Consider the following 25,372-nt stretch of genomic DNA (forward strand, 5'->3'; position numbering starts at 1 on the left):
TAGAATGCTCCTGTTTTTCCCCAACAGACTTTCAAGGGATTAGGAAGGGCTGGGAAGTTTGAGTACCTTCATCCTGAATACTGCCCATAGCTGGGGTCCCTTGGAAATGGGGATCCTCCCTGGGTTTTCATTCAGTAGTTGGGAGACCACAACTGGAAGAGAAGAAATTATGGTGCCAGGGGCCATGGAGTCATGGAGTCGAGCATGTTGATGCACTTCTGTGTCTCTGTTTTATCCTGGAGGAGAGACCAATACCTACCTTCCAGGTTGGTAGTATGCACTCCGGGTTCTATCCAGCAAACCATGAACAAGCAGATGTCATGATCAGAGTCTTTTAAACCAAATCAAAGGCAGTAGCCTTGGATGAATGTAGTTTAGGACATCAAGACCCAAATATGGCGAACCTTGGACTTCCTTGCAACAGCACTTTCATGCTCCCAAGCAAGTGGTTGGTTTGGTCATCTTATATTGCTAACTTTAAGATGGAGCCTTCAGCTTGCTCCCCTCCTTTCTTTCCAACCCTTTGTCTTAGGAATAGAGAAGCAAGGACATCAGGTTCTATGGAAGAACCCACCAAACAGCAACAGTAGCTGTATCTCAAGGAATAGACCTCAAGCCCAGCCTGTCCGTCCTAAACCTAACCCGGTGACGAGTGACCAAGAAACAAAAGGGAGCTCCTTCTAGAGCAGGCTCACCACTAAGCCAATCCCTCTGGCGGTCTCCAAGGGCTTTGTTAGAATGGGGTTCTGGAGGGTTCTACTGACTGTTTAGAGGGCTTTCCAAAATCTTGTTAAATGATGAAAAATCATGGGAGCATGTTACAAACAATTCCAGGGCACAATTGATATCTCACACTGTACTTTATTTTTCTTCACAAAATTAACTGGATAGACAAGGAAAGGTTAATGGCAACGTGACATTTTCCAACAACACAAACAAAGTGCCATTATGTTTAATGGTTGCTAACTGAAGACTCACTTTACTTAACTATGTAAAGTATGCTTAGCATATATATATATATATAATCTTTTTGTATGTACAGTGTTGTGGATATCAGCCACCCCTATAAAAAGCATCAATCTTAAAAGCAGCCTGTGGAAGGTAAAATTATGAAAATCTTGATGACCAAAGCTTTCAATACAAAATATTTATTGTACACTTATTTATTTAAAAGAAAAATACCTCCAGTAATTCCAAACAAGAACAAAAATTGGTGGAAACTTGATAGTATTAGAAAAAGAAAACCCACAACTTCCATAGGAAAGTTCCCCCTTCCCCAAATTTAATCAGCCGTCAATCCTTTCGACGCTACCCTGGGGGGAGAAATTTAATGAAATGAGCTAGCTGCTGGGCCCACTGCAGATTTCCAAAATGAAGACGGGATGTGTGGCATTGCTGAGCAGAGCCGTGGCTCTCACGATGGGTAACAGAACCAGCACTTCTGGTAAGCTGGCCTTCCCACCTTCCAGACGTGCTTTTTATCTTCTGTACTTAGTTTTGGTACATGAAAAAGAATAGTGTGTTTTTCTAGGGCACCAATTCATGATGAATTGGTGTGGTACCATTCATACTCCATCTGGTTTTCTTTGTGCCCAGTGAGACGCAGATTTCATGGTTGTCCAAAGACGGTAGGATGGAATGATTTGTTGGGTAAGGCCAAGGGATTCCTATGATCATTTACCCAATACCACTTCACAATGTTTAATTTAATTTAAACTTTTTGTGTGTGGATAATAGACATTTAGAAACAGATGTTCCTACCAACTAGAAGATGGTCATTAAATAGCCTTTTGGTTAAAATGGCAAGTTTATTGTTAATATCCATTAGGACATCGCCAGCGGAAACATAATATTGCCTGTTCCTACTAAGCTCGTCTTTGAACTGGGCCAATAGCTCTGGAATCCTAATGCACCACAGAAATGAAAAATGATTTTCACTTGATGCTTAGGGGCCTTCATGAAGACATCATGTTGACTCAATAGAAAGTTCTCAACTCCCAGAGTCCTGGGCTTTCTGAAAACCTCCCCTCCTTGGCCCAATCTTGAGACTATTTTGCTCATTTTCTTCTCCCTCCTACCTTCACAACTATCCTTTGTCTCATAGTAATAATAATTCTAAAAAAATATCCTTGAGAGATTCAAACTGAGTTACAATACGGATCTGATTGGAACATTCATAAGCCTGACAATGTGGAATTGTATTTCTTCAAGTGTGTAACCACATCTGTTTGGGCTGCAACAGACACCACAGAATAAGATCAGAATGGAATTTCCACTGACTCCTTAATTTCCTTAGGCTGGTTTATATTTCAAGCCCTTTCCTGTGTTTTTTTTTCTTTTCTGATAGAGTAGGTATACGTTTCTAACTATAAGTGATAAGAAAGTATAAAAACAGCTACTGCCCTCAGAGTACAATTGGACTTAGACTTGAAGCTCACATTTATGAATTGTTTTAGTTTAATGACAAATAAAGACTGTGTGCAGTTCTGTCCATTTAATAGGTTCTTATGTGAGCGCTGGAGATGTACTGGGACCCCCCCAATAGTGTACATTTAATTCTGATTATCACTATCAGATTTATAATGGTTCTTGGATGTACAAGCATGCCCCCCCCAGCCCTGCCCCCACCCCCACGTCAGGTATAAGCAATAGACATTTACCATCAGCAGAGACAAGTGACCTGAGACCACCACATTGTGTTTTTGAGGCATGTCCTTAATTCAAAATGTAATCTTAATCCAAAGCTTAAACCTACAGACATTGTGAGCTCTTGCAGATTCGCTGGGGGGGGGGGCTGTTTCCTTTCCTCCTTTGGGCTGCCCAGGCAGTGAAGCTTCCAGGGCACAGGGAAGTCGTGGAACGCAGTTCTTCTTGAGCGCTCCATGAACAGCGCTGGATCCCATCTGGGAGGAGCATGTGTGTTCTGTTCTCTTCCGACCTCAGCCAACATGGAGAAGATTCAAAGTATTAAGAAGAACTGACAATCAGGTGTGAGTCCCTGCTCAATATGACATTCTCCGGGATGGTTCTCTGTTGCCCGACTGCAAAAGGGTTGAGACAAAACCAAAAAGAGAAGGAAAAAAAATGGACTAGTGGAGACTTTTATATATATATACATTCATTGCTTCTAACATGTTTAACAAGAAGAAAGATGCAACATCCACTACTCTTAGAGCCACAATACTGTTCCGTCCTGGGGTTGGGTGGCTGGGTGCAACTACCCTTAAAATCAGACAACAAAACTCCCAAAGGAAACCAGCCAGAAGTTAGGCCCCATGACTTTTAATATATATACATTTTCAAATACTCTGCATATCCCAGTTTGAACAACAACAACAACAACAAAAGACAAAATGAGCTTTATAGTTAAAAAACAAAACAAAACCGAAGTCCGTGTTCTTCACGTTACTCTGAAAGCAGCTTGGCAGATCCGGCCTCTGCGCCATGTACTGCAACCCGACGCCAGGAACATGATCCATGCAGGATAGCAGCACAAGGTTTGAAATCCTCTATTCACCATGTTGAGCATGTAAACCTTTCAGAAAATAAGAATTTGCTTACAAAAAGCAGGATCATTCAAAAGGTCTGGCCATTGTTTTCCCTGAGCCCCGCCGGAGCCTGTGCCACTCCGAGGTGGGTTTTCGGCTTTCTCAGGGAACCCCTCGAATTCCAGGAAGGGCTGGGAAAGAAGGCCGCTGGGAAGGGCACTGCGGAAGGAGGGCTCTGGATGCATCTGTTGAAATAAGCCACACCAAAGCAACTCCTGGCAGGGCCCACCGTGATGGCCAGATTTTTGTCCTTTGGCTCTTTCCCATCTGGACTTCCAACTGAATGAACCCCATGGGTTGAGCCAGACATGCATGTCATCCTAGGAAACATGAGTTAAAATGCTGAATTGCCTGGGGACAAGTAAACTGTCAAGAAACAAGGTCAAAGGAACAATAGATACGTGACAATGAGTAGTCCTGTGGATCCAGAAGTGCACACACGGAGGGCTGCACTGGTTCAGACAGAGCTTCAGTGGGGGAGAAAGTGAGGTTGCTCAGGTTGCTGAGACTCAGGGCTGATCCCGCCTCAAAAAAAATGCTTCTGAAGTATCAAAGACACAAATATCTCTGATGGAAAATTAACATATTTTTCTCTAACAAATAGGGTAGAGGCTATAACTAAATATACTTTTAAAAAAACTGCTGAGATGCATGTATTTTTTAAAGCAGCTTTTGAAATATCAACCACAGCATTAAACATCAAACATAGTACATTCCCAAGTTAATACAGATAAATGGTATATAATGTGATAATGCCACAAAGTTCTTCCACAAATGTCTCCAGGATGGTTCTAAACTCAAAATCTTTTTTTCTCATTTATTAGCCAGAGCTTTCACGTCTTTTGCTACTTCTCTACAACTTTCCACCATTATTATTATTATTATTACCTTTTTTTTTTAATGCCCCAGGTTGAACATCTAATCCCCACACTCCACACCTAGGACTACTTTTTTCCCCCCTCTCTTCCTCTATCAGGTTTTCAAACAAAACCAACTACAATGACAAGACAATGTTTCCCATGTAATTCCATAGACATAGGTCATTTAATCCATGACACTTCATTTCAACGCTTCCTTTAGGACAGGTGACCAACCCTCTCAAGGTCATCCGAAGCCTTCCCTGAGCCACAAGACAGGCTGAGGGCCGCCAACACGCATGCACAGAGGCCTAAAGGGCTTGGGCCGTTTCCTCCCCTTACACCTCACGTCCCTCTGCTGGGAAAGGAGAGGCATGGAGCCCGCTTCCCTCCCTCCAGTGACGCGTGTCTTCAGAAGACTTGTGTTCCACGCAGCCGCACTCCCTGTGTGAGCAGGCCCATCTGGGGGGCTCCACACCCCCTATTGCTCTTTCTTGACAGTGGAAACTCTGAGCTCGCTCAGCTTCCAGCCATTTGGAGACCACACTGCTCTGTTTGAAGCTCTCCCCGGAGGCCGCATCTGCAGATGTGAGTCTCCTGAACGCAGGCACTTGTGGCCGCCTGATGGTCTGGGTGACTCCAGTCTTCCTGATGGCGAAGAAGTCACCAAAACACCCCAACTCCTCCAATCCCGAGGATTCTGTTTCCTACTCACACAGAGCAAGTATTGGAGGGGACGGGGGACATATGCAAAATATAGGACTATACACAATCAGGGGTTAAGGTACTGGATGATAGCGTATACAAACTGCTAAAATGCTTCTGGGCACAATTGGTAGCTTAAAAAAATACTTTCCTATGGTTTAAGGGCCTTTTTTTTTTTCTTGTTTGTTTCCCTTCCCTGTCCTTCGATGGGGAAGTCTCAGCGGGTACCACGTCCGTCTGAAGAAGTTCCCGGGGTGAGTCCGTTCATGGGGTGAGTACCGTGTGCATCCTACGGTCAAGTGCCCGTTCTTCAGGGAAGAATGGCCGCCCCTCTGAGAACCCTGCCTGCCACGGCTCAGCGCCAGGGCCGGTGACTGCAACCGGGAGAAGAACACCTTCTCCCCGGCCTCGCCTCTGCCATCCCGGAGGGGCCTCGGCTGGGCTTCCGCACAGGCTCTTCCGATAGCAGGTGCGTCTGCGCTCCGGGCACGGCCGCGCCACAGGGGGAGGCGCACACGCCGGCCTGGCAGCTAGTGATAGGGTTTCCAAGAAAACGGGAGCTGCAATGGGATTGTCTTAAATAAATAAACCTTTTTCTTCTTAGTAATGTAAAAAATAAATGTTATTTCCCTTTGGCAGTAAATAGCTGATTCAACGTTTTGCCTGAAAGCTCTGTGTGTGTGTGTGTGTGTTGTGTTTTGCTTTCTTTCTAAAGAGACCACAACTGCATTTCTCGGTGCGTCACTGACGCTGCATACTATTTCTACTGCTCTAGTGAACCTTTTGCATATTGGTTTGGGGGAAGGCCCGGGACGTCACTTGTGCCCCAGGTAGGCACCCAGGGTGATGCAGGCCCCCACCAGGGCCAAGCTGAGCAGAGTCTTCGGAGACAGCCAGGAGAAGTCAAACAAGGGTCGGACGCTAGGGCCGTACAGCTCCACAAAGGCGTCCTGCAGCGGGAGAGCAAAAGAACGCGTGTTAGAGAGGAGAGGGAGCTGGGGACAGACCCAGCCTGACACCTGGGACGCTCAGGAGCCAGACAGGAAAGGCAGCAGGCTCTCCGAGACAGTGATTCAGGGTTCATGCTTTGCGTTCATTCAGGGACTATTCACTGGAAAGCCATTTCCATGCCAGGCACTTTAGAGCTAAGGCAGGACATGAAACAGTTTAAAACCTAGTAGAGGTGGGCAGAGTCCCATAAAATGAAGACCAGGAGTAAGGGATCAGAGAGGTAAGTGCTCAGAAGAAATGTGAAACAGCAAAGGTCACTGGAAAATAATGGACATTTTGCAATTTTACCTAGCATGGCCACTCATTAGAAATAGTAAAACACAGCAAAGACAACACCTAGCATGCTTCTTTGTTGAGTGCTTGCTATAGGCCCAGCACAACACCAAGATGCCCAAAGTATTATTTTACTTATTCTGCACAGTAATTGTACAAAGTCATTTAACTTGTTCTGAATATGGACACAAACAAGCAACTGGCTTGCTTGTTGCAAAAGGCATTGTCCATCACAGGGCAGCTGCGAAAGAGGAAGGGCAGATTAGCAAAAGGATTGAAGACTCCCTTCTGATGAACAGTCAACTGAGTTCACTGCTAGGAAATATTTCGTTTCATTTAGAAATGAGAGCTGGAGCTGGGGCTGCATTATTGAGCTGACTCAAGCAGGTAGGGTTCTGAGTTCAAACCCTCGTACTACCAAAACAAACAAATAGGTAAGAAGTTCTGTAGAATGCATTATGGTGTTATTGTTGACAATGGCAGTTGAAACCTCTGAGCTTCACAGAGATGAAGAGATATACATAACAAATGGCAAAGGCAGGATTTGAACCCCAATTCAGAGCAGTTCTGCACCCGGTGGGTGCCCATGCTTAGCGGAAGCAGTTCTGGGAGGGGCTTAGCCTGACCTATATGAGGTCTGGGCCTCTGCAATGCACAACAGGGCTCTGTCGGCCTCTCACAGCTTTCCTGTGGGAAGTCTGGCTGAGCTCAACTGGCCTGAAACTCAGGTCGTGAGACCTGCAGCGCACGGGGCAGGTGCCACGCCACTGCGTGCACTAGGCCTTTGAGAGAAGATGAGGCCTCGGTCGAGCGCTGCAGCATATCAGGTGCGACTGGGTGCACCGTGCTCTGTAGCAAAGCTCCCTGTCTGGCTTGACTCAGATGAACACATCATTAAACGTTCGTTTCCTAGATGCTGCGGGAAATACGCTCTTTGTTTGGACCCAATGAGTATTTGCACAATTCTCTGAAAGAGTATTGGGCTACATAAATCAGTACCTAAATTCCTTTCACTTGATGTGACTTACTCACATCTGAAGAGAGAAACAAGATAGCTACTCCCAGCTTATTCCCAGAAAGCATGAATCAAAATACTCAGTTTAGGGCTGGGAAGGTGGCTCAGTGGTAGAGTGCTTGCCTCGCATGCATGAGGCCCTGGGTTTGATTCCTCAGCACTACAAAAGCAGAAAAAAGCCAGAAGTGGCGCTGTGGCAAGTGGTAGAGCGCTAGCCTTGAGCTGAAGAGCTGAGGAACAGTGCCAGGCCCAGAGTTCAGGCCCCATGACCAGCAAAAAACAAAAACAAAACACAAAACTCAGTTTAATTCAGGAAATAGTAATGTACCCAGACTTAGGGCACTGCCGTGGTGCTGTGGAGAGTAGGTTGTTAACCACACTCAGTACTTTTGTCTCTCTGGACTTGTATTACAGTAGAGGGGCCAGGTGTGTGTGTTTGTCTCTTGGTCTGGCATGGATATATTATAGCGGATTAGCCAGTGTTTGATTAATGCTTTCTGAATTGTCACTGGTTTGAATTTGGTCTAACATTTCACCTGAATGCATATCAATCTCTCTGAAATTATTCTCTCTAGATGTAACAACCTTTGGGTCTCTAGAAATGGTCTTAGAGTGAGATGTAGGAATTATTAGGAGAACTTCTAACATTCAGTTATTTTTCATGAGTGTATAGTCTGATGTCATTCATATATACATTTTTATATATTTATACTTTAACAAGTGTCTTCTTTAGGGTGTCTCAAGCCTAGCTATTATAAACACTACTATGATATTTCTTTACATATAAATTGTTGATTTGTTCTACTGATTTTTAAAATAAACTCCTGGAACTCAGTTGACCATTAATGGACATTGAACCCCATTATCCGAAAGGCCTTGTGTCTAGCTGATGCCGAACTTTACAAAGCAGGTAAGACTCTTCAGCAGCAGCTTTCACAGAGGGTGCTCTCCTTCTCCAGGGATATTTGACAGTGTGCAGAAACATTGGTCCTCATGACTTGGGCAGGGGAGGAGGAGTTGTTCCTGTGTCTATCTAGTGGTAGAGGCCAGTGATGCTGACCAGTGTTCTACAATACACGAGGAATCTTCCAGTCCTTTGTACTCTAAGGGCCACGATTGTGGACTACAGAAGAACAAATGATTGCTCTGTGTGTCAGCAGTCTGCTCACATCCACACTGGGCTGATTTACTGGCCCAGACGAGCAACTAGTCACCTAGTGGGTGCTAGTCCTGCCAGGCCTAGATTAACTTTTACCAGAAGAGGGCGCAAAGGATTTCTTCTTCATTGTCAAATAACTTGTTAAAAGCATCTAGTGGGGAACCAGTCAGTGGCTCACACCTGTAATCCTCGCTATTCAGAAGGCTGAGATATGAGGAACATGGTTCCAAGCCAGCCTGGGTAGCAAAGTCTGTGAGATTCATAGCTCCAATTAACCTCCAAAAAGCTGGAAAAGGAGCTGAGGCTCAAGGGGTGGACCACTAGCCTCAAGCTGAGTTCAAGCCTAGCACTGGCTTGTAGGAGAGTCTGCCTCCTCACCGGTCTCCCAGGGTCACAGACCCAACTGCAGACTTCTAGGAGTCTTCTGCTCTGCATTTCTCTTTGCAGGGGAGAGGCAGATGCAGACACCCAGCCGGCTCACTAGCTCAGCCAACGATACCCACGCTCTTCAGAGCACTGCCACTGGGCTGTCTGCAATTAGGACTGGCTTCCAGAGGGTCAAGGCTGGGCCCTGAATCCCTTTAGTCACCAAAGGAGTTCACTGGGGCAAACTTTAAAATGGAGTCCCTGACAACCTCCCAATGAACTCCCTGGTCGGGGAGCCACGGTGGGGAAGTAGAAGGTACAGGGGCGGGGATAGACTCCCGGTTCGCCTGCTCTCCAGTATAGTATGAAAGGAAACCTTTCCAAACATCCCTGCCTCTGCGGAGCTGGAGAATTCCCTCTCGCTGCCTCATTCCCGTACACCAACAACAGAGCTTCTAGTAGATTCCATGAGCCATTTCCCATGAGCAGTATGACCAGCCTCTCTTATGAAGAAAATAACACCAGCCTCTCTTGACCCAAAAAGGGGGCACCAGGTACTACTGCAGCCCCAGGGGCCCAAGAAAGACACTGACCACAGAGGAGTCTGGGTGAGCCCTCAGCTCTGGTAGTTTATGAGTTTATAGCCTTGAGCAAAGTCCCCAGGCCCAGATATGGGTCGTATTTACTTCCCCATACAATTAGAGGTGGCAACGATTAACATAAGTCATCTGAAGCCATCTGTTGGCCTGGTCCAAAAGGGGAATGAATGAGTGAGGTCCTAATGGCTTGTTCCCTCAGCCTCCTGGGCAGATCAGCTTTACACCTGCTCCCTTGCCCTTCCCCTTACAAGGCTGAGCCTCATCTATCCCCCCTACAATAGTGATTCCTCAATTCCCTCAAAGGAGTTATCTCCACTTGTGAAGATGGTATGTGTGTGTTTGTGTGTGTGTGGGGGGGTAATTCCTATAGAAATGAGACATCAAAGGTATATGTTCCATGTCCCAGCTGAAGATAGGAAGTAACAATAAAATGCCCTTCAGGGCTTTATAAATTAGTCAGGTTGTAGACTAGAGGTGATGTTCATTCACAGAAGCCCCAGAGACTGAATCTAGTCCCTAAGCTCTGCCTTTCTGTGATCCAAACGTGCAAAGAAAGCCCCGTGTGTTCAGGACTGAACATCTGAACAACCTCTTCCAGAGGGGATCTTCTTGCTTTTTCAAACATCCTGATGAGGGCGATTTCCGAAGTCTGTTTGAACAGCCTGTCACTATTTGTTTAAATTTGAAAGCCGCTTTAAATAAACACTTGCTCATTTTATGTATTAAAAGCAACAAAGAGGGAGAAAGAAAACCTGGGCCTACTCGTCACATGACCCTGACCAAAATCTCCTGTCTACATATTCAGTGGGTCCTCGCTCATGTCCGGGCTGGCAAGGCTCACCTGCCATGGGGTGTGCCAGGCTCCAGGGGAGGGTTCCAGCCACCTTTGCTGAACTCCACTCCAGCAGGAGACTGGCAGGGCCCAGCTCTGCTGTGATGCGACACAGCTTCTCTCCACATTGCTCATTCTGAGGTCACAGATTGTCTCAGACTGTGGGTGGCCCACAAGGCAAACTGGCAACCCCAGATCCTCAGTGGGAAGTTGGAGGAACTCAGGGAGGCTCAGCCAGGAGTGCACAGAGCCAAGACAAGGCAAGTGTCCTCATCTCTCTGCATTATAATGACTGATTGATTGATCGATTCTGGAACCACTGACATCCCTCCTTGGGTCTGGCCCCCCCCATCTCTCCCACACACCCCTGGAGGGAGGCAAGTCACCCTGCAAACGTTCTTTTCTCCACTCAGAACCTTTTCAGACAGGCATTTATTCCAACAAATTTCGTTCCAAAGGAAAGGACATTTTAAAACCCAAACAGATCCAAAAGGCAAAAGCAGAGCCTACTAGGTGCTGAGAAGAATGGGGGTAGGTGTTCTGGGATGCTTCCGGTCAGTGTCCCACATAAAGAGAAAGAGAGAAATCCTTTCTGTTTGTTCATGCCTAACCAAAGCCTTCTAATGAGTATTCCTCTCCTTCATAATTGCATTTCTAGTTATTACCTTAGAAAAATAATCAAATGCACAAATGATGGACAGTATCAAGAACTTGGAACCATCTGAAAATATGATTGGCATACCCGTACAATTCAATGCTACCCCACTTTATGAAACTGATGCATAATAATCACAAAAGTAAGTATTCTCCCCAACCTGCTTCCATCTCATGGTGAACCTCAGCTGGAAATCCAGATTTCACTGGAGAAAATAACGGCACTGATACGGCTCAGAGTTCATGGTTCCCAGACCATCTAGCGATTCCTCTCCCTTTACCAGATCTTTTCCAGTTCTTGATTGTTCCAAACAGCCACCCCTTTCCTATTACAGTTTCCTTGTCTTTCAGCATCCAGCAGCACCCTCTTCCCCTCTGAGCGAACTGAGGCCATTAAGCATGACCAATCATATCACCATCTCCCCTATCCTCTGCTCCTCTCTTCATCCTGATTCCACTACTTTCCATTACTTCTGGAACCTTCCTACATGAACTGCCCCTACTCTCTATTACCATTTTGATCTATCCTTTCTTCTGCCTCTTTATCATGGCATGTAAATGTTCAGTTCTTTAAAATGCTCGCTCTGATGTGTGGTGAGCTACCCAAACCATCTTCTCTCTCTTTCCTCTCTTTACCTTAAATACTATTCCCATCACGACTGCTGAAGTCTTTATATCCTGCCCTACTCTCAATCTAGCCACCCGATTCCTGTTCTAGTTACTGTCTAAGATGCCTCATCTATGGCATAATCGACCTGCCAAGCCTGCCTCTCCTCCTGTCTTCACTGTGCTCTTGAGTAAAGCTATACCCTGAGACCACCTCCATGTTTTCCCCTTCTCCACCCCACAGCCAATCATCAGTAAATCCCACTGTCTAGGCTGAGCTGCTCTGAAGCAGACCTTAAATCAAAGATGAAGTGTAAGTGGTTTATTTGGGAGATGATGTCAGAACACTTTTGTGGGACAGTGGGGGAGGCAAGACATAAAAGGAAGCAGCCATGGTTACTGTGGTGCATGAAGACTGCGTCTTTCCATGTGTATTTCCCCACTCAGTCATTAGCACTGAGGATGTAAGATCTCGTGAGATTTGTCTGTGGATCCCTAGAGCAAGTGCCTGTCATGTGTTACTTTGGCAAGTGTATATGGAGCTGAAACAAACTGATTTCTTCTGTTACATGGTAGGTTTTCCACACATAATCTAATGAATGATCTTTTTTTAAACTGGGGGAGCAAGAAATGCCAAATAAATGGCCAAACTAAACAAAATCTAGTGTCTGTTATTTTAGTTGTAGCAGCTTCAAGAGCCCTGGGCCAGTTTACAGGAACGCCATGCATTTGTGGGCACTAGGTCTCACAGTTAGCCCCTGTGTCTTTCTGGTTTGAAAACTGTGTTACCTGTCCACACTGCAAATCTGCGCCACAGGGAAGGAAGGGCTGAGCAGCATCACTCTCATGCCCTTGACCCCTCATTCCCCCGTCGGGGAGACCAGGGTCCTTCAAGCACTAGGAAGACAAAACTTTGAAGCCTGTGGCCTAGAGGTAAAAGCTCAATAATCTGGGACACTGCAAGGGGAAAGCACTTTCCCTGCTATACAAGACAGAGGAGATGACCAAGGTGAAAGGTAGTTTATGAGCAAGATCAAGAGCAGGTTCCAGACATCCCTACACCTGAAGAGATGCTGCTAGATGGTTCCAACATTGTAGATTTACCAAGAGGATTTAAGACTCATTCCTAACATCATCTGTCTGGTGACATACAACCTCCAGGCAAGACAGAGACTCTTGGGAGAAGGAGAAAGAAGGAAGTGGAAGGCAGGAGGGAGAGAGGCCCACACTTCACAGCAGAGACCAGAGCTCTCCATAGGGACAAGGAAGTGGTAGTTCTCTTGGCACAGACGCGGCTCTGAGCAAAAAGGGAAGCGGAGCGCACGCGAGGAAGTGAGGAGTTTTTTCTTTTACCTGAATAAAGCAGCTGGTGAGGAAGTGACTCCATTTCCCCCTTCCCATTGGCTGGGCAGGATTTCCTCTGCAGCTACATTGTGCTGAATGAGCCCTGAGGGTTCAGTCTGCAGAACTGGCTGGCTATGGCAGACATATGCTTGCTCTGTCCCCTGTGACTCTTCCTCCTGCACCTTCCCTTTGCTCTGAAAATACTGACTCTGGGTTTGAGAGAAAAGGAAAGGGGAAAAAATAGCCCCTGAGCCTCTAACTGAAGGCCACACAGCTGCCTGGCTCAAAGAGAGAATGCTGGGGTGTGAGAAGTACCACTCTCCTTCCTCCTGCTTGAAAGATCAGCTCCACAAGGCCATTCCCAGTGAATGAGAGCCAATCTTGGAGGAAATCTGGGCCCAGGGAGAGAGGTTCTTTGAACCTAAGGCAGAATATATACAATGAAATCTAATCTAAGCACTACTGGGATGTAACTAGAAACCTGCTAGACAAATGGCAGAAGATGAAAAAACGGAAACAAAACAAAAACAAACCTTGCCCCCCTGCCTACCACCAGTTGGTTCAGGGCAGTGTTGGTATATTTTGCTATGCAAATTTAGCTGAAGATGCAAATGAGGCAGCTGAAGATGCAAATGAGGCAATGGTTGAGATTGGACGAGCTCAAAAAGCTGCTTCCTTTCTTGAGCAGGACACAGTTTGAAAAGAATTTGCCAAAGTAGCTTTGATGTTCCAGAGAATCTTCAGCCACAGGGTAGGCCAAACGAGGTCTGGCTGTGCCCAGCTGCTAAAGAAGACCCGAGTCCAGAGTTAGCCACTCCCTAGGACAGAATCTCATAAAACTGTTTGGCCTACTCACCCTGCAGGGCGATGCTGTCTGCAGAGAAGCAGAGACACAAACTCTACCCAACGTATCAGTATCAGCTATGCAAATATCGCATGGGGGGGCGAGGCGGGTGATGGGGGGAGTGAAAGGCGTGGCTAAACAGCCACCTGCAGGCCCCATGTCCACTGTCCAATGAGATGCAATTAGTCCAGTACTTCAAAAGGCATACAAAAAATGCATTCATTAAAAAAGGCATTACAATGTGTTGCCAGTTACACTTTTCTGGGTAATGTCATAACAATAGCAACTGCAGGCCCATTCTATATTAGTCTCTGAAAGCTCATCCTCAGTTTGCTTATTCATGTAGCCACCAATCCTATTTTTGCAAGGTCCTGGGGACTCTCAAAGATAAATAGGGCACAGGTCTTCTTGTTCTATCATAATTGCTTTGGAATCCAGTATTTCACAGTTGATTTTCCCATTCGTGTTTTTATTGTGCTTTAATTTACAAATCTGTATGCAAATTAGCCTTTATATTTTCATACATTTATATTACAATTTTAAAATCATAATTCCCACCACCACTCATTACCATTTCTTCTTGTTCTTCTTATTTGTACTCATATACTAGTTTCTTTCCTTTTCCTAAATAGTCCCCTTCCATACCATTAAAAAATCTAGATTCTGCATATTAAAATATGTAATTTGTGCCTGAGCCTGGCTTATTTCAGATGAAGGTGGATCTATAGTTCTATCTATTTTCCTGAAAATGACACAATTTCCTTATCGTTGAATAAAACTTGATTGTATACGTGTACCATGTTTTCTTTATTCTTTAATATGACAGGATTAATTAACAGGTTTAACTGACAGGCAACTAATTCTATCAGACTGAAGAGTCCTCTGGTTGAACATCATTATCTTTTAGGTACAGGATCATTGTCTGCAAATAGGGATAATTTTTCATTCTTTCTCTCTCTTTTTTTATTTCTTTTTCTTGCCTTATCACTATGGCTAAGAACAAGAGCTCTATTTAAGTAAGAATGAAAAGGGTGGACTCCCTTGACTCATTGCTGATTTTGAAGCAAAAGCTTTTTGTTTTCCCCTAAATTGTGTAAAGGTTTACAATATATATCCCTATGTCCAGATGTGTTCTCTTCTGTTCTTAGTTTCCCTGTGGCTTTTTATCATAAAAGGATGTTGATTTTTGCCAAAGGTCATTTCTGCATGTATTGAAATGACCAAGGTTATTTTCCTTGAATGGATTTATGTGCTGTATAATGCTTACTGACTTATGTTGAGCCTGCCCGCATCCCTGGAAGGAAACCAGTTTTATCCTGGTGTATGATCATTTAAATGTGCTGTTGAATTCAGTTTGTAAGGATTTTATTGAGAATGTTTGTGTCCATTTTCATCAAATAAATGGGCCTACATTTTTCTGTTTTGTGTGTATCCTTATCAGGTTTTGATATTAGGGTAATACTTAAACTGAGTTTGAAAACATCTCTCCCTTTTCTACTTTATGAAATAATTTGAGGAATATTGGGGTTAGTTCTTTAAAAGTCTGGTAGAATTTAGCAGTGAATTCATCTGGTCCTGGTTTTTCTTTGTTGGAAGGTTCTAACTCTTTCAGTCTTGTTGCTCATTATAGATCTGTGTAGGTTGTTATATCCTCTTGATTTATTTTTGGTAGGTCATATCTAGAAACTTACCCATTTCTTTTAGATTTTTTTCAATTCATTAGAATATGTTATCAAAATATTCCCTAATGGTCTCCTGTATTTCATTGCTATCTGTCATAAATATATGTTTGTTCATCTCTTCCCCTATTCTCCAGTACTATTGCTTTAACTCAAGGCCTGGGGGCTGTCCTGTAGCATTTGCTCAAGGCTAGCACTCTACCCCTTAAGCCACAGCTCCACTTTGATCTAATTTTATTAATATGGGTCCTCTCTTTTTGTTGTTGTTAACTCAAGGTTTATATTGTTTATTTTTCCAAAGAATCACATCTTTGTTTCATTTATTTTTATAATGTCCTTTTAGTCTCTTGTTCATTAATTTCTGTTCTAATCTACTATTTCTTCACATCTACTGATTAGGGATTTGGCTTGTTCTTGTTTTTCTAAGAGCTTGAAGCATATGTTTAGGTCTTTTTTTTTTTAAACTCCTGTTTTTTGTTTTTTTGTTAAAGTGTAGTCATTCATAGTTCTACATTCCTTCTTAGAACTACCTTTGCTGCTAGTTTACCTTTACTGATAGTCTGTATTTTAATTTTTATTTGATGCTAGGAATTTTAAATTTTTCAGGGAATTTTACTCCCTAATTTCTTCAGTGACTTACTGATAACTTAAAAATGTATCATTCCATCTCCATGTGTTTGTATGTTTTCTCTTGCTATTGATATATAACTCTCCTAACTCCATTATAATCTGATAAGATACAAAAAATACTAGCATATTTTTGTATTTGTTAAGACTTGCTTTATGTCCTAAAATATGATCAATTTTAGGGTAAGTTTTCTGAGCCACTGGGAAGAATCTGTGTTCTGCAGTTGTTGAGTGGAGTATTTCCTATTTATTAGATAAGCCCAGTTGATCTGTGGTTTAGTTTAACTATGAACTTTCTTTTGTTCTTTCTTTTTGATTTGGATAATCTATTGATGAGAACGGGATATTGAAACCACCTACTACTGTTATATCTGGACCTATCTGCCCCTTATGTCCAGTGGTGCTTGGTTTATGAAACTGGATAAACTGATATTCAGTGCACATATATTTAAAATCATTACATCTTTCTGATGGGTTGTTTGCTATTAATATGTAGTGACCTTCTTATCCCTTCTGAATAATTCTGGCTTGAAGTCTACTTTGTCAAATATGAACATGGCTACTCTTATTTGCTTTCAGTTTCCATTTTCTTGAAATCTTGTCTTCCATCCTTTCATTTTCAGTCTATGTGTGTGTGTTTGCTAGTGAGAGGAGTTTCTCATAAACAACAAGCAGTTGGATCGGGTTTTGAAATCCATTTTTAACCACTCTTCATTTTTTCAAGTGGAGACTTAAGACCATTTATATTTAGGGTTATTATTAAGAACATTTGGAGAAGTCATGTAGACTTGGTTTTGCCTATTGCTTGTGTTTATAAATAGAGATTCGGACATCTCTGCTTATAAAGGGTAGATAACGCTTGCAGTTTTACCGAGGCGTTGTTTTAGCGAGCATCTTTCTCTTGACAACTCAGTCTCAGTACCACTCAGAGAGGAGAAGATAAGTGATCATAACAGTAACACCACCAAAAGAAACCAGATATACAAATGCAACTAAAATTAGCTAAAACCAATTGCTATAGCATGACTAACCACAGAAAAGACAATGACAAAAATAATACAGAATAAACTATAAAGTTATGAAATAAGGTAAAAGTAATAATCATAAATGAATAAAATAAAGGGCATGGAAACTTAGAAAAGAAAAAAGCAAGTTTAAATAAAAATAAAAACACAATAATATGTAAATAAAATTAGATAAAGAAAAGGAATAAAAATAGAAGATAGGAAAGAAAATATAAATGCTGGAAAATACAGTTAAAAGAAAACAGTATGACAATGAGAAAACTAGAGACTTTCCCCCCCAGATCCTCTCATGTGGAATCTGCCAGGTGGGGACTGGGTAGTGATTCATCTCTAGGTAAGTTCCTGCTATTCAACCTGATACTGTCACAGTAGCTTTAACAAACAGGAGAGTTTTCAAAGGCTGTTCAAAGCGCTTATATGTCTAAGCACATTTACCCTGTGGGAGAGAGGCCTGGTCAGGAAAGAAAAGCTTGCTGCTAAAGAGGGCTTTCTGTTTTTCAGGATCTCACACTCACAAGTCTCAGAAACCTGCCTGCCAATGCTTTGGCTTTAGAATACAGTGTCTCCATTTTTCTGCCTTACCTTCCTCATTCCAAAGCCTTCTTTTTGGTTAGAGCTGCAGTTTTGGCACCCAGACCTTCCTTGTTTTGGGCTTGGTGCATCTTATTATTTGTGAGAGAATGTTAGTTTTTGTAGAATATGGAAATATATCAAACTTACACAAAAAACTTTACATATCTTACTCAATGATATAGTTAACTAGCCCAATTTTGAAACAAAGGATTTAAACAGACATTTTACTAAATGGTATATCAACAGTCACGTTATATTCATGAAAGGATGCCCTAGATCATTAATCACAAGAGAAATGCAAATCAAAACCATAGTAAGGTATTCTTTCAGACTATGAGCAAGGATATAATTTTACAAAATAGACAATAATAGGTGTTGATGAGGATGAAGAGCAACTGGATACCTTGCACACTGGTGGGAAATACAAAAAGTGCAGCTATGAAAAACAGTTTGGTGGTTTCTCAGAAAGTTGAGTTACTGTGTAACCCGGCCATTTAACCCCTGGCATATGTTCCCCGAGTAACTGAAAAATGTAAGATCATCCCAAACTTGTACATGAACATTCATAGCAGCATTATCTTAATAGCTGAAAAGTGAAAATGACCCAAATAACCATTAACTGAAAAGAGACAACAAAATGTGTCATGACTATCCAAGGAGCTCCAGTGCTCAGCCAGTTAAAGGAATTATTGTATGACACGAGTGAAACTTGAAGATACCATGCTAAATAAAAGAAGCCAGATACAAAATCCAAAGTGATTCCACTAACATGAGATGTCTACAACAGGCAAGTGCATGGAGACAGGAAGCACATTGGTGGTTTCCAGGGGGCGGGGAGAGGACGGAACGGTAAGTGACTGTGAATGGGTTCAGGGATATTAGTGGGGTGATGGTTGCATAATCCTGTAGATACTCTAGAAAATAATGAATTGATCACTTGAAATGGAATTTCATGAAATGTGAACTGGACCTCGATTTACAACCCTCCTAATTTCTTGCATTCTAAGAAGAGGCGAATTGATTAGTCTCTATTTATGGAGACTCAAAGTATAATCTTGTTCTGTAGTCTTGTTTATGAGTGTATGAGTACATGGGACTTCTTTGGTTAAAAGCTTTGTGCCACCATCATCCTCAAAAACAAACAAAAACTACAGGTGATGGCATGGTGGGGGTTGAAGTGTTTATCTGGATGGGAAGTTAAGATGGCCAGGCATCTCTCTTTATGGGGAACTCACTTTCCCTATGGGTCTTAGATTTTCTTCATCTAAAACTGTTCCCACACCTGGGCTTACTTACACTGCTAGTGATGTGGTTTCTTTTGTCTCTCGTCTTTTTGAGCATCCTTGGGATGTGATTGGGATGTGGTAGACCATGTAGAATCTGTGTTACCAGAACCACTTCAGATGACATATCTCCGTGTTCCCCGCGGAGTGGCCCATCTTTGCATACTCTGCTTCCGTCTTCTTTTGGGGCTCAGGCTACTCCCTTGGGTCTTTGAGTCAAGAGTCCTCCTCTCCCCAGTATGGTAGCTATGTGGCCTCTGTTTCTAAACTCTTTGTGTTTATAAGCATAAGCCAGGTACTTAGTCCCACAGGCTCTTCTTCAGCCTCCCCACAGTGTTTCCAGAGAGCCCTGTCACTTATGCTATTTTTTTTTCAAGAGATAGGTCTCACTATGTTATCCCAGACTGGTCTTAAACCCCAGAGCTCAAGGGTTTGCCTCTCCAGTAGTTGGGAGCTATAGCATGTATCACCATGGATAGTCCTCACTGCCAATTCTAATTACATCTGGGGAGGCCGCTAGCTCACAATGGGAAGTGTGAGGCTTATCCTCAATAGCAAACAGGATGCCCCAGTGCCTGATAGGGACAGGGGGCTCCACATGCACATTCCCATCAGCATAGATCTTCTAACTGCCTTTCCTGGGACCAAGGAGCGACACCTGGCCTCTCACCACTGCCCATGCCTGTATGTGAGCATGAATGTGAGCACTGTGGTCCCCACTGGACACAGTGTGGTAGGTGACCGTGCTCCCCTTGGAGGTTTTGATTTGGGCCAGACATGCAGTGCCTTACTCTGCCTGCCATGTGGCCTGGGGACTTATGGTATGGCCCAGGCTGCCGCTGCAAGAGTTAATTCATGAAAATATGCCAAAAATGGGAACTGAAAGCAGATGCTTGTTAAGTTCTGCAGCTTGGCCTAATTGTTGTCATCAGGATACACTGCTGGAGGCTGGGGGGGGGTCTTCATTGATTAAACGCAGAGGACCAGGGTTGGGGGCCGAATATTTGATTCTCACTTGTTTAAATCAGCAAGTGTTGACTGAGGGAAGGGGGGTGGAGTACGAGGACCCCACATTTCCTAATAGGCACTTGCTGAAAATGGGTTCAGCCCTGGCGGGGCCACGTGCTGTAGTGAAAAGAACAACGCAGAAGGCATTGCGGGGGGGCAGATGGCACCTGTGGCTTGCTGAGCACTGGCAGCTTCCAGCCAGGCCTTGTTTGACACGTGCTTTTCAGGAATGGTTAAGAAATAAGCCTGGGTGCCTTTTCTGGAAACTTCACACTGCATTCATTCCAGAGCTTTTGCCTATCTGATGACCGACCACAGACTCAGCATCTGCAAGAGACTGTATTTGCCCCCAGGGGTGAGGGCCCTGTTGTTCGTGGTCTGGGCCAAGGAAGTCACATATGTTATTAACACGCACAGGCTGCTAACATCCCACCCTGGAGGACTCCGAGAAGACATGCTGCTAACATCCCACCCTGGAGGACTCCGAGAAGACATGCCTCACCCTGTTTCCAACCCCCCTGTTCTGCAGCTCTGCATACCCGTTATTCTGTGAAGATCAAAATGATCATCTTGGAATAGTCGGGTGGGAAAAGTCTCCTAGGCTCACAAGGGGCCAGCCAGCAGTAAGAGAATAGCAATTCTGTGTTCTGTGCTCTGGTGCTGAACCCAGTGTGCTCCACGTGGGCGTGCTGACGGAATCTGCTTTCACTTTGTAGTTTATGATTTAGCTCGGATCACCTGGAAAGACTCAACATGAATAGAACCAGATGCCTTTTAAGACACACTGCCTGGCTCTTTGACAACCCTCTTCCTTCCTCATCAGACAGTCTTCCTGTGCCCAGAAAGGACACTAAACCACTCTATCACAAGGAAAATGTAAAGTCTCTGACAATGGTAACAGCTGTATAACCGGGACGAGGGAATGCTGAGCAAGGTCAAGGCTGTAGTTCTGGATTCAGGCTCATTAACGCACGGGCCAAAGGATATGCCAGACTGGTCTTCCACCTGAAGAGAAGCTCAGGGAGGAGCATCTCGGGCAGTGTGTGTTCTGTTGCCAGAACGATATGATCATATATGCAGAGGAAGAGAAAAGGAGAGTGGAGGGAGGGAGAGTGGGAAAGGGAATGAAAGATTGAAGGAGAGAGGGAGGGAGATTGAGAGAGAAGGGGAAATAAGTAGAGAGGTAGAGAGGAACAAAGGAGAGAGAAGAAAGAGAGGGGGGGATCACGGATGAGCGTTAAATCAGAGGAAGGGCTGAAGTATCTTCCATGAGCTCACTTACCCTCCAGGGTGACAGCTGAGAGCTGGCTGACCTGACACACAGTTCTGCACAAAGCAGGCCTGCTGTGGACGCGAGCAAGGTCAGGAGCGTGGACGAGTCTACCTCCCAGTGCCCCGGGTGTCATCAGCAATGGGGTCTTTGAATGAGAGAAGCCGTACTCCTGGGAACACGACTGCCAAAGACGATGATGCTGCCAGTCACGTGCTCACTGAGTGGGCTGCACACATGGGGCAGCTCACAGTGTAAAGCCTGTGAGACCCAGTGGCAGAAAGCACTCGTGTGCCTGGACTGGAAATGGACGGACTTGAATCATGCCACTGAGCCTTTGCCTGCTGATTATTCCTCAGGCAAAGGGGGGCTGGAATGGAACTTCCTGGATTCGAGGGATACGTGGGGTAGTGCTCATGTCTTTGAGCACTAAATGCTAGACTGTTACAAGCCAAATTCAATGAAACAACTAGTTTCTGTGCATGGCCTTGTGCTAGCTTCATGGCTCTGTATGCCAGAGAGCCGTGCAAGGAGGTCCCCTTCATTACCCAAAGCAGCTCCTCCATAGTTAAAAGCTATCACAACTGGATGACTCAGAGATGTTCACCATGAAGGCCCTAAGAAGTTCGGATGTGAGAAGGCTTCCAGAAGGACATTAGGTTTAGGAAATTGCCATTTCCACAACCCTTCAGCCAGTCTGGGATCCACGTACAATGTGCTTTCCAGTTGAATCGGTACCAACTTTGGGGCTCTTCCTAGCACAGGGTGAGACTTGAATCACACGGGCTCTTTGTTTCTCTCACTTTGGTCTATCCAGTAAACACAGTTAGACTCAAACCATCTAAGTTCTTTAGTAGAAATCGTACCAGAAGTAGCTCTGGTCATCTACTAAATCTGAGATGCAAAGCAAAGGAACTGACTGCTGTGGTGAATCCCATTAGGTAACTTTGAGGAAAGACAGAACAGATTTGTCATCAGAGAGGTCCTAACACTTATCCAAAGTCTCACAAGCTCACAGTAGCAAGGAGGAGAGTTGAATCTAAGGCTGTTCAATTTCTAGACACGTCCTTTGTCAGTACTCTGTGCTTCGGGTGGAAGCAGAAAAAGGTACAAGATAACAGTCCTTGAGGAGATAAGCCATGAAAAGGAGAAGTTATACTGGGAGTGCCTGGGAGTGACCAGAAAGGCTGAATGGAGCTGGGAAACAGAAGGTTGGATAGTTGTGCCCTAGGCAACTGGAGTAGAATAGGAAAGCTGAAGCTGGCATTTCAGGGCATGAAATTAACATGAGGCTTGAAATTATCCTAGGGCAGGTCCCAGGGTAAGCTGGTGTCTCATCAGGGGTGAATCAGTCCACAAGGCTGAATTCTCAAAAAGACCCTGTGGCCATGAGAAACCACAGGTCACAGGACCACCCCGCACTCCTGCCCTAGACACACTGGACAGCTGGATCCCACGGGAATGAGCACAGCACCCTGCGTCCCCCTCAGTCTGTGGTCTGTCCTGTCTCAGCTTGCTGCATGCCCCACCTCAAGAGTGTTGGAAAACACTGGGCAAATAAAGCTTGCGGTCCTGAAGGAGAAATTCTTTCAAAGTACTTCAGGAAAAGCTGTCCCGTTCACAAGGATGCTTTACAGGGCATTCTGGAATGTGAAAGAGCAAAGAACAAATCCAACCTAAAACTGATTCAGGATATTGAAACATGCCAAGCAATGGTGGCCCATGCCTGTCATCCTCCATGTTACTCAGGAGGCTGAGGTAGGATGATCGCAGTTCAAAGCCAGCCTGGGCAGAAAAAGACTGTTGGGACCCTTATGTCTAATTAATCATTAAGAAGCTGGGAAGGGAGCCGTGGTTCAAGTGGTAGAGTGCTAGCTGTAAATGGAAAAAGCCAAGGGACAGTGCCCAGCCTTTGAATGAAGAAAATATTTCATAAAATAATATGAAAATAGGTGGCCCAGGAGTCTCTGAAGTAACCATTGGACTTTAGTCCTTTCGGGGGCTCAGCTCAGCTGGTTCTGAGATCAGGACCAACTCCCACAGCCCAGACACAGGAGATGAGCGAGGCATTCTGCAATGCTCAGCCACAGCCTGCTGATGGGGCCTCCCATCCATCCACCGTCCTCTAGATGTCCCTCGGCCTTCCTCAGGACTAGTAGCATGCTGGTTCTCTGCTGAACACCTCATTATTTTACCAAGGTAGAGACCTGCCCACAGAGGCCAACAGAGCTCCTGGGGCATTCCACGAGTCCCCGCTCCCACTCCCTGAGTGCTTCATCTTTTAATGTCAGGTTTGTTTCTGGAAGGCTGGAAGTTTAACACTGTTACAGTCAGATTCAACAAGTCAGGTGTACTTTCTCTTAGCATTTCAGGAGGTACACACAACAGAGAAAGCGTTCAGTGCAATCTCTTTAGAACACCCAGCGAAGGATGATCAAATGGAAGCAGTACTGCAATCTGCTTCACACACCAAACAGGCAACGGCTGTGAGCTCTGCCCCACCCGGCACAGCCAGGTGTGGGGCCCACAGAAAGGCTGATCAGGCTTCTCTGGCCTCCACCTAACTCAGACAACACGCATCCGTGACATCCCCAACCGACTCCCCCACGCAAATCCCTTCCTTGTGTTCCCCTTGACCTTTGTCTTTTGTGTTATATTTGATCATTCCTTCCTGGCCTTGCATTTTATCAGCTAAAGGTCATCCTGTAGTCCTGATTTTTTACCCCCTCTTGTTCTGCAGTTGCCTGTCTTTAGGCTTGCTCTGAGTTTTCTGGGAGACAGAAACTCTCCAATTCCTTGGTCATGCAAAACAGTGAAGAGGCACTGAGCAGAATGAGGGGGAAGCCCTGTGGTCCCCAGACATGCCTGATCCCTGCTTCCGGGACCTCGGTCTATCTCCTGGTAAGAGGACCCTGCTGGTGATGGGGGATGGGTCATGTGATGCATGTCATCGAGGTCGCGTTGGTATCATGTGACCAGGGAAGTCTGACAAGAGCCAGGCCTGTGATCCAGGCTGAAGGCAGTCAGATGCTTGTTCTACAAATTTCTTTAACCCTTGCAGGGTTAAATACTGGTGTTGTCTTTATGGGACAACCAAAGAGGGATTTGTGCTGGATAAAGGAATGTAATGAAAGTGTCTCAATCTCGTGTTTTCCTTGTGTGTTTTTACCTCTGCCAAATTCCTGAAATTCTTAAGTCTTACGATTTTATGTGCTTTTCATTTCCATGTGAGCCCCGCACATCATTGAAATGTCTTTGGAAGTCATCTTTAATCTACTGAAACACCCTGGAAAACTTGGGGTGGGGGAGAAGGGAAGGTTAGGGTGTTTCTGCACTCACACTAGGAAAGTTTTATAAGATATTTGCCTCCCAGGCATAAGTTAATGGTTGACGGATTACAGATTCAATCATGAATGTTTTAGTAACTTGGTATATCACTTGGAAAAGGGAATTTTATTAAAGGCTATTCTAAATATTTAGAAAGATTTTATAACGTTACCACCATTATGTCGATAATACCATTCGGTGGGAAAGCAAGAATGCCAAGATTGGCAATGGAACACACTCATTTAAAGGCGCAAGTGTGAGCAGTGCTGTATGTCCAGTGCAGAAGCTCATCACATTACCACAGACAGTAACAACCTAAGAGACCTTTACACCCTGTTATATCACAGTCTACACAATGGTAAGTTTCAAGTCTGAGTGCCAATCATGGCTTTGTCTCTGCTCTTGGACTTGCTCTCCAGGGACTCACCTCTCTGGATTTTCTTTTTTTGTTTTTTTTTTGGGTCCGGTCGTGGGGCCTGAACTCTGGGCCTGAGCGCTGTCCCTCAGCTCTTCAGCTCAAGGCTAGCACTCTACCACTTGAGCCACAGCACCACTTCCAGCTTTTTTCTTTTTGCTTATATGGTGCTAAGGAATCGAACCCAGGGCCTCAGGCATGCAAGGCAAGCGCTCTACCACTGAGCCACCTTCCCAGTCCACCTCTCTGGATTTTCAAAGCCTCATTTTCTAAAGCAAAGAGGATAGCTCATGGCTATGGAAAGCCTGTCAAGGGCCTATGACACTGTCGCGTCTGCTTCAGGGACTCTGGG

The 25,372-nt window shown here is 44.6% G+C and overlaps 1 protein-coding gene across 1 annotated transcript in view; it reads right to left on the reverse strand.

Annotated features, from left to right (window-relative positions):
• Nucleotides 1-841: 841 nt before the first annotated feature.
• The window catches only part of Bcl2 (B-cell CLL/lymphoma 2), a 169,201-nt gene continuing 144,670 nt past the window's right edge, over nucleotides 842-25,372 (reverse strand). The window contains exon 3 of the mRNA XM_013018897.1: nucleotides 842-6,060. Within this exon, the coding sequence (XP_012874351.1) occupies nucleotides 5,926-6,060 (135 nt within the window). The 3' untranslated portion in view covers nucleotides 842-5,925. The remainder of the gene's footprint in view (nucleotides 6,061-25,372) is intronic.

Source organism: Dipodomys ordii, unplaced genomic scaffold (genome assembly GCF_000151885.1).
Source record: "Dipodomys ordii isolate 6190 unplaced genomic scaffold, Dord_2.0 Scaffold43, whole genome shotgun sequence".
In the NCBI taxonomy this organism is placed as follows: domain Eukaryota; kingdom Metazoa; phylum Chordata; class Mammalia; order Rodentia; family Heteromyidae; genus Dipodomys; species Dipodomys ordii.